The 10,019-nt window shown below is 39.2% G+C and overlaps 1 protein-coding gene across 12 annotated transcripts in view; it reads right to left on the bottom strand.

Moving 5' to 3' along the window:
- Positions 1-10,019, bottom strand: part of LOC101845091 (calcium-dependent secretion activator 1) — a 56,643-nt gene that overhangs the window by 5,593 nt on the left and 41,031 nt on the right. For all 12 annotated transcript variants that reach the window (XM_035969629.1, XM_035969633.1, XM_035969635.1 and 9 more), the window contains 9 exons: positions 9,589-9,745; positions 8,753-8,894; positions 7,867-8,022; positions 6,701-6,851; positions 6,240-6,314; positions 5,883-5,966; positions 5,381-5,488; positions 4,236-4,340; positions 2,616-2,702 (listed from right to left, as the gene is read on the bottom strand). In XM_035969629.1, the coding sequence (XP_035825522.1) occupies positions 2,616-2,702; positions 4,236-4,340; positions 5,381-5,488; positions 5,883-5,966; positions 6,240-6,314; positions 6,701-6,851; positions 7,867-8,022; positions 8,753-8,894; positions 9,589-9,745 (1,065 nt within the window). The remainder of the gene's footprint in view (positions 1-2,615; positions 2,703-4,235; positions 4,341-5,380; positions 5,489-5,882; positions 5,967-6,239; positions 6,315-6,700; positions 6,852-7,866; positions 8,023-8,752; positions 8,895-9,588; positions 9,746-10,019) is intronic.

The raw sequence follows: 10,019 nt of genomic DNA, 5'->3' as shown, positions 1-10,019 counted from the left end.
GAGAGAGTCCTCACAGACTTGACGATGTTAGAGAAAAATTATGAATTTTCAAAACAGGATCTGCAAATAATATGAGAACGAACCCCAAAAATTATTAGGAAAGACTTATAAAATCTAAACAATTTCTGACATAATTGTTGCAGGTCATCTTACAACAGTTTGAATTTATCGCATGCACAAAAGTAAGTTTGAAGGCTTTGGAGAGGGGTTACTTGTCCAATGCCCACAATCTTGACCTGCAGCATACTTAAGAGTCTGTTTTTTTAGGTTTTGAAAAGTTGGCAGCTATGCATTCCCAGCACAGTAGTTTGACCAGAAAGCCAAAACAGCATCATTCAGCTACTAACCTTTGAAAGCTGGAAGCTTACAATTAGTGAACCCTTCATTCTCTAGTCTGCAAGTGATAATCTTTCAGTACCCTTCTTCACCAAAGCACTCTCAAATCTTATTAGCAATCTATTTTTACTTTTGTAAAAGCAAAACTAAAGGGTTCACTTTCTTACATGAATCACTTCAAATCAAACCCTCTAGTTGATAAGTATCAAGGCTTTCTAAATCGTTTTCATTATAGACAAGAAAGAACAATGAAATGGATCACAAATTTATCACATCCTTCAATGAGAGAATGACATGTCTCTTAACGAGTGAGATATATAAAGATAATGGAAAGCTAAGAAGTAATACTTGCTACCAAGTAAAAATACCGCACATTTTCAGAGCTGGGAGTGTAAATGCAGGTGTGAGAAGGTACCAGAAACTAAATTTTCAAACTAGCTGTATGCCAAATTTATCTGTTCCATTTGAAAGGCCTATATCCACTGAGCATTTTGGTACCATTCTTTAACCTCTCCGTCAATTTTTAAGAAAATTGTAGTTGTTTAAAATTTGATCAAATTTGTTAAAGTCAGTCACTGGCTGCAACCCCATGTTTGACAGACAATACAAAAAGTATCAAGTGCACTAAACATCTCCACATTAACAGAGTACAATCACTATAACAAATATATGGAGCCTAATTTTTTTCAAGACTGTGAGATCTTTACAAATCAGTATTTTATCGCCTCAAACATGATGATCTGTCGTTATTTCGACAAAAACACTGAGCGTTGACCCGGCGACACGCACCGGCCCCCGCGGCGAGGGAGTCGGCTCTATACTGTAGTGTACTCCGTGTGCGGGGTCACATGCTTTCCGAGTCTCGCGGAAGGATTGATGAAAAATAATTCCAAGTTAATAACTTTATTCTAATAGCAAATGAACTGATATTTTAATTGATTCCAGTTATAAGTCGGTATTATACATATTTTGTGTAAAAAGGGAACTTTAAACATTTTGACATCACGGGAAAGCCCGTTTAAAGCTCTGCAGTTCTCCGCCAATGAAAAGACGGTATTTAATCATCCCTCGTTTCGCGAAGCATTTGAATGCACGCGTGTCAATTTTTCAACCGGCCGACCTCGCATTCCGACCGCGAGGGGCTTCGCTTGCGTCAGCGATTCTCCAGCTTCTAATAATCGGACATATAAACAACTTACACCATTGTAACGAGGAAAAGCTGAACTTTTACAAGGTGTACAGCATTTGGTGTTTTATAGCGAAGGAGCAAAGAAACAGCGATCGGAATTACCCCGATTTTACCGACACCACGCTGTCGGAAGGCCGCGAGTGCCCGCGAGGCCGTGTTTACCCTACCTAGTATGAGTGTTTGTAAACTAAAAAATTACACTTTATTGGCAACACTGCTGCATTTGCCTTCCATATTGTTGAACAACCTGGCCAACATGGGAAACTCGTTTCTTAACCCTAGAAGCGCTCAGCGTTTCACCGGAAGTAACCCGCCAAAAATGCCCCGCCGCCACGGCCGATCAGTTGTAAACATGGGGGTTTGGCGGGGGAGGGGGGAAACAGCTGAGATACCCGAAATGTATACCTGCTACTGAAAAATGACCATTTACGGCTCAACAGATGATAAAAAGCATATAAAAGCATATATTTTCTTTAAGCTGATAGAATGAGCCATTAAAAAATGATCAGCCATCAAACAAATACAAACAATGCCGAGAACGCGATAGACTCAACAATTAGTACATCAGCACGGCGAAACAAGTGATAACTCATAGCGTGTAGTCGCTCAGCGGGACCGCGTCACTTTATTGATCGATATCTCGGCCAAGAGACGCTCTACGAGGTCAAGATAACTTGCAAAGTCATTGGTCACTATTTATAACTTTGGCCTGTAATTGACTACGTCATTTTCCATATAAGGAACACTGGAATTTTCCATTGAAAAGGGTCAGCGTCTATGCCCTTTATATAGGGCCTGCGCGCTTCCCGGTCGAAGTAGGTCAGCCCTATATATAGGGCCTGCGCTCTTCCCGGGTAGCCCGGCTCACGCCCTTTATATAGGGCCTGCGCGCTTCCAGGGTTAATCAACTTGAGATTCACAGTCAGTGGTAAGACTCCGACCAGTAAAAAAGTGTTTGTTCTTTTTGTGAGAACACGCCTCACACCGATACATTTTTGTTACAGTAAAACAGTGTAACACATAGGCTACTTAGAGAGGAAAGCTGTGGCAGTATTACCAAAATTTAAACAGGCCTACAAATATATCCTACCTGCAGTCTACTGCATATGGTTTGGTAGGTCTTGCTGTTCAGGGTATTGTCAGGAACACCTTGCAGTTCAAAGTCAGAAAAACATTTCTGAAAAAAACCCAAACACCCAACAATACAACAATCATATAACGTCAGCTAGTATCTGTGCTTGCAAACGAGTAATTATAATCATGAACAGTTCAAGGGATGATATTGCCTACTTGTAGATCATCTCCTTTCATTCATCTCAAATAGTCAAGTATAAAGAAACAAACTTCCAAAATAAGGTGACTATTCATAGATTGAAATACCAACACTGGCAGTAAAAATGAGGAATTTTAAAGTTCAGGTCCTGTTCCATTCAAATAGACCAATTATTATATAAGCACAGAAAACACTTGTGTTGGCTCCAACAGAACAAATTGCACTGTAAATTACAATTACAGGAACGTTTTTGGGTAGTAGACAGCTAATTGATTCCACAAAAACTATATTTCATTAGGAACAGATTAGAAAGATGGCACAAAAAAGCAGAACGAAAGACAGCAGCAGAACTTTCACAAAGAACAAAGGAAAATGGTGGAAACAAAGAGAGCTGAAGGGACAAAATTAAAAACTAACAAAGAATAGGTACCACAAACTGAACTTTCAAAGTCCTCTGATTTCATAGTTAACTGCACTACCTTGTAGAATTTATCATTCTGAGCATTTTGATACCAAATTTATACCTATAGCTTCATTTTTAACAAAGTTATGATCAGAAAAATGTTACAGTTTTTTATTGGCGAAATGTCTACACTTTGAGATGTCACAACATTCTTAAATTTGAATGGACATTCACAAAAACTTGTAGACACACATCTATGCTCATAGAGAACAAGCTCAATTTTTTTCAGGGCTATCAAATAACCAGAAGATGGAAATTTATTGACGTAAACATGGCTTTTTGACCAAAACGGCAAGAAATACAAGGGGAGGTTAAAATCACCACTCGCGACCGCAGCTTATCGGCTGTGCGCTGGGCCGCGCTGAAGGGAAAGAGAGAGAATTTATACGAAACCGGGGCGATGGTGCTCTGCTTGCGAGCCGACTGGGAGCATCCGGTGTTTATTTTCGTATAATGGCTGTGTTATTCTTGAAGAGGAATGAATGGGCTTTCTGCAGATATATTTCCGTAGTCAGTCCGATCACTGGTTCCATAAAAAAACACATCACCGGAAAGAGCGTCTTCTCATCTTGAAATATCGACGAATCAGATTGCAGTATTTAATACCATACGCTCCCCATTCCTGTTCAACTGAGGTCACTCTAAAAATCATTACACGAAACGCGCGGCCGCAGCAGTGAAAACCTCGATAGTGTTGTCTTTTATTCCGCAAGATTTTGCTTTCAAAAGAATCGTTGATTCAAATAAATAATACTACTAAAAAGAGGAAAAGCTCCTCTTTCTTCTAATATATCAAGTGTCTGTGTGAATGCACGATCACACAGTGTTTTAGGAGGGTAAAAATATGGGTTTTGGTCTCCTTGACAGTGCGCCAAGGGGGCGTACGGCCAGTTTGCGGTACCTAAAAAGAAGGATACAAAAACAAATAAAAAAGAGAGAGATGGAAAGAAGATCTACATCCATCATTAACTTACCCTGTTGATGGTCATCAGACAGGTCAGCTGGTAAGGATGTAAAGAGAGATCCAGCCTGTCTGTCAGCCAGTCACAAATCATTTTCATTTGACCGGTGTACCATTGCTGAAATAAAATGTGGAATGGTAGAGGTTTAATTAACGTCCCTATCAACACAATTAGGTAATTAAAGAGGCCGATCCTCTTAATTAAACATCCATCTCCGAAAGGACCGAGCCAAATAAAAAACCTGTGTAAAGTGTCTTTCCCACAGACTCAAGTTCACACCGAGCTGAGGCTCGAACCCCTGAATCATCTCATGAGATGATTAAGGGTCCAATAGCCTAACCCCTAGGCTACCGAAGCCACACTGCTGAAATGCAAAGATGTCAAATATTCTGTTTACAGAGTGGGAGGGTACATCAGTGCAACATAACCATACCATCTGTTGTATACAGTTAAAAACAGACTCATTTTTACTTTTCAGACAAGAGCTCAAGCGTTTCAAGCATTTCTATGATTATAGTATGATGAGGATTTGAAAAATGAGTACACAAAGACTTTCACAGGATTAGCTCCATCCAAAGGGGAATGTTAAGCAGATAGAAAGTATCGTACAGAGCAAGACAGGGAAAGCCATCTAATCCCGTTTATAGATAGCCTTAAAGAAAACATATGTCATAATAACAATTGCAATTATGTACTGCATATCAACGCTCTACAGCATGCACAATGCATGTAATAACTATTAATACCCCAGCAAATCCTAGAACACTCTGTAACATTTTTGTTTTCCCAGGAAACAAGCAGTGCAAGCTGCCATTTTACAGGCGCTAAAACACAACATATTGACAAGGATCTTGTCATTTTGTTAGCCTTTGAGCGCTGAATCAGCTGATTGCACTGTATGCTTCCTGGGAAGCTGAGAATGTTTCCGGGTGCTTTATGGTCTGCTGAGATAATAATATAGTGTGTAAAGTGCATAGAGCTTGCTGTCCAGTGGGGATATGAGCTACACAAATGCTATTTATTATTATCATTATTATTATCATCATGGCCAGGTACCCATTCACCCCTTGGGTTATGGTGAGAAAAATTTGTGTAAAGTGCCTTCCCCAAGGACCCAATGTCGGGCCAAGCCATGATATCCCTTCTTCATGTCTTACCTCAAACAGAGAGAGCGTGTACAGCTCGTCGTTGATCTTGTTCCTCATCTGGTCCAGGTTCCCTCTCATGAAGTCCACATAAGCCTTGCCCAGCTCGTTCACTGGTTTCTGAGGGTTGGGCAACAGTTTTCAGTTTTAGTAAGAGTTTTACGGCACTTGCAACACAATAAGGTCATGTATGCCGAAGATTAGAGGTATTACAAGAGAGTAACAAACACAAAAAAGAAGGAGGGGAGATAAGGACGATCGAAGTTTACAACTGTCGTAAAACTCTTACTAAAACTAAGAGACAATTGGACAGACACATAACAGTTACTACATGGGAGTCCACTTATATATTTGGCAAATGTAAAATTTGACAGGAATGAACCATGAGTTAAGTACCAAAGTTGATAAAGCATTGCAAGTTCCACAACAGACATTTTAGTTAGATTACTGTTTAACCATCATATTTCTTCAAAGTAAATGAAATATTATTGCATGACTGAGACTGAAAACTTACTGTTAAGGACAGCAGGGATGCAAAAAATGTGCCTTCGTCATATCGAGCTAGCTTGCTCAAGATGCTTTCTAATACTGACAGCAGCTGAAACAATATAAAAGAAAGGTTAGGTACAACAGAATCAACAAGTCTTTTTAAGAAAATGTCTTCATTATAAAATAGCCTGAAGTTGGCAAATTTCAAGTTCCAGTTCTTAATGACATGCAACAATTCCTGACAGTTCTTTGACAAAACATCATCTTATTTCATATTAAAAGTATAGCAGATGTGCCAAGATATATTAAATACTTTCGGCTACGTGCAGAAAATTCTTATAAAATTAAGTCAAAACACAAAGAACATCACAGTATTTCTTACTTTATCAATAAGACACCGGGCCATTTCAATTTGGGCTCTTTCTAGGGACTCATCAATCTTGGTGTGGTACTGATGCTGAAATAACAAAGAAAAATGCTTTAAAATGCAATCAATTCATGCAAGGGATCAGAGTATTATAACTATATTTCCACGGGGCACATACAATACAAACGGATTAAAATACTTTCACAAACTTGATTCTAAAAAATTGTCAGCACTCTAATGAACCCTACAACATGTGTGTTACAGCGAAAAAACTGATCACACTGACCCTCCACAAAATTGTAAGCACTCTAATGAACCCTACAACATGTGTGTTACAGCGAAAAAACTGATCACACTGACCCTCCACAAAATTGTAAGCACTCTAATGAACCCTACAACATGTGTGTTACAGCGAAAAAACTGATCACACTGACCCTCCAGCAATATCTCACCAGAGCTGCCCCTACTATACTTACCATATTTTGTCCATGGTCCAGAGCACACAAATGCAGAGCTTTGTTTTTGCAGTCGATGATCACATTCATCATTGTGCAAATTTCTGTGAATACCAGATAGTCTGTGCTCTTTCCTCCTTTGCGAAGCCACACTTCAAAACATTTCAGCGTTCTGCATCACATGGAAAGAAAGCAAAAAGAAAAATTCTATTAAAAATGTCAGCAACTCACTGTTAATAATAAACATCTTGCATTTAGTATCCTTTTGTTCAAAGACACCAGCATTACTGATTGTGAAGAAGTTTAACCTTTCATTGAAATATTCGCTTGTTTTGTTTAGTTTTCAAACAATCAGATTATAAATAAATGAAATTCAAACCAAAGCATCTAATGTCCCATCACTAGAAGGTTGGTCACCCATGCTAGACACTCCCATGCTCCAGCGTCAAAATACCAAGGCTGTGACAACTCATCAGTTTACTCTCATGAGCAACACGTTTCAAAAATACATTTGTAGCACGTTTATCAAATAGCCAAAGGAGCCTGAAATTTTAAATCTTTTTTAAAGTCCAGGTGCTTCAAGCTTGGCACACTTGTTTCTGACCAATCAACAAGATAATAATAATAATGATAAACATTTGGCTAAACATTCCAGATCTTGGGGCCTTGATATTCAAATGTCATTTCATCCATATATATATGAACCTCAGTATTAGCAAACATACATAACTCACGAAAAAATTCAATGCTCAGTGTCCATGCTAGACCCATGTATGAACAACAGAAAAAGACCCATTACTTACTATGACAATTTATGAGGCATGCCGACAAAATGAGTCACTTCTCGCTAACTATAAATAAAGGTATCAGCCACGAATCGACACAAGGGTTAAATTTAAAGACTTTTCAACTGATACCATTTTTCTTCAAGTTCAACATGTCTTTTATTATTATTTCACACAAGTCAAGCGTCCAAACTCAACAGGCAAATTTGACGTATCTACACCCTTGAGGCTAAAATCTGAGATGTAACTCCTTTTGTCGACATGTCTCACATTTCGTAAGAAAAATATCCAAACAAAAACAGAAGTTTCACAGGCAATTTCATAACTTCAGTTTCACGAATCTTAGCCTCATTTCTCAAAAACTGTCAGAACACAACAAACATCAAAGCTGTGAGCAGTCACCGTTTTGCTGCTGCCTCGATCATATCGGCTGCCATGAGCTTCAGTCTGTGGTCCAGATGTTCCGCAAACACCTCCTCTGGCCAGTGCAGATCTCGAATGAAAGACTGAAGAGCATCCAGCTTCCAAAGCATATCCTCAGAGGTGGAGCAACCATTGCTGACAAATGACAAAGGAGACATGAGACAATTGTTTTCACACTTTCCAAAAGTAAGAAACTTGCAGTAAAACTTACTGTTAAAGTAAAGGATCTCAACCAACACAGCCTCCTTTCGTTTGTTCCTCATTTGTTTAATTCTTAGTTGTAGTCTGTTAGTAAGTGCTGATATGTTTTGTTTTTACAGCTGTTCATATGTGCATTGTGATGGTTCTCCTTTATGTGGTTGAACTGGTTTTTCTTTTGAGGTATGCATTCTAAAAATGATGTAGTATCTTTGTAATGAGTTTTAGATAATAACATATAACAATGTTTAAAGGTAAATGAACAAATATTATTTCACGACCGCCATTTTAAAAAATGCGCAAATTCGATTCCCCTCCAAACTGAAAATATACGCTCTTGTGACAGTTGGCGGTACAACCGCTACTGAAAATATACGTGCATGGGGCTGGCAGAGTTAATTGTTCTAAAAAATTACTTTGAAAAAGATTTTTTTCAAGTGTGAAGATAAGCATCCTTTACCATAAGTTTAAAAAAAAGGAGATACAGAGTGAGTGAGTGAGTGAGTGAGTGAGTGAGTGAGTGAGTGAGTGAGTGAGTGAGTGAGAGAGAGAGAAAGAGAGAGAAAGAGAGAGAGAGAGAGAAAGAGAGAGAGAGAGAGAGAGAGACAGAGAGAGAGAGAGACAGACAGACAGAAAGAGAGAAAGAGAAAGAGAAATAGACCCTTACCCTTGGGGTTCCCACTTCTCCCGTTCAAAACCTTTGTGAATGGATTGAGCGATGGAGGACTCCATAAGGTCCACGTAGCGCACAACTTGAGGGGCAAACACGTCCCGCAGCTGTTGGTGGAAGCTTCCATTGCAGAGATTCTCTGTGGATCAAGACAACCCATTTTGGATGAATGTTAAAAAGCTCCATTTAACATAATTCAGCTAACAGAGATAGGTAACATCTCTCCTTGTTTGTTTGTTTGTTTGAGTAGGTGTTTCACAGCACTATCGACTCAGTTTTGGTCATTACCTCTCCTTGCACAATCTCAGTTCTTAGTGTTTGCAACAAGAAAACTTACCCAAGCAAAATTGATAGAGCGTGCACATATATCAGAGCACAACTACAAACGAATGGTCGTTTCAAAAAAACCTATTTATATACACTAAAAGTGGAGAGAGTAAAAGGATATTTCATTGGACGTTACCCTGTTGTGTTACAAGTGCCATAAAACTCTAACTACTAGTACTACAGCGAAAAACTCACCACCAGTCCTCAGATAGTCATTGAGAAGTTGAAACAAGGGAAAACCTCTTATTTTCGGCACTTATAAGACCTTATAGTGCTGCAAGTGCAATAAAACTCTTATTGTTACTGCGAAAAACTCACCCTCAGTCCTCCGATAGTCATTGAGAAGTTGAAACAAGGGAAAACTGTCCCATGTAACACCTCTAATCTTCTACACTTAAGTGACCTTATTATGCTGCAAGTGCAGTAAAACTCTTATTGTGGGTGGTTGGCGGGTGCTTACAAAAACACACAAAACTCTTATTATACTAATATATATGAAAACTTACCATCAGTCCTCAGATAGTCATTGAGAAGTTGAAACAAGGGGAAACTGTCCCAGGTGTCCGGAGGCTGAGCATCCAGCACAGAGTTCATGTCCACGCCGAAGAGAGACCAGAAGATCTCGGCATGCTCCACCAGGAGGTCACTGAACCAAGCAAAGGCCTGTAGTAGGGGGGAGGGGGGGAGGAAGAGGAATTACCAGGGAGTGAGACCAGGCTAGCACGACAGATCCTACCAATCTGATACTGATAAACATCATGGTGGCTCTAAGGAATGCCTGAGCTGAGTGATCTTAAATACGACATACAAGTAATTTGATTTCTGAGATCGATCTGGGATTCTTTATTGACAAACAAAAAACCCCCCCAATACATAAATATGTATTATGATTTCTGAGATAGAGCTGGAATTCTTTACTGACAAAAACAAACAACCC

The sequence above is a fragment of the Aplysia californica genome, unplaced genomic scaffold (assembly GCF_000002075.1).
Source record: "Aplysia californica isolate F4 #8 unplaced genomic scaffold, AplCal3.0 scaffold00164, whole genome shotgun sequence".
In the NCBI taxonomy this organism is placed as follows: domain Eukaryota; kingdom Metazoa; phylum Mollusca; class Gastropoda; order Aplysiida; family Aplysiidae; genus Aplysia; species Aplysia californica.
The sequence above is the reverse complement of the archived record's forward strand: the minus strand, read 5'-3'. Positions and strand labels throughout refer to the sequence as shown.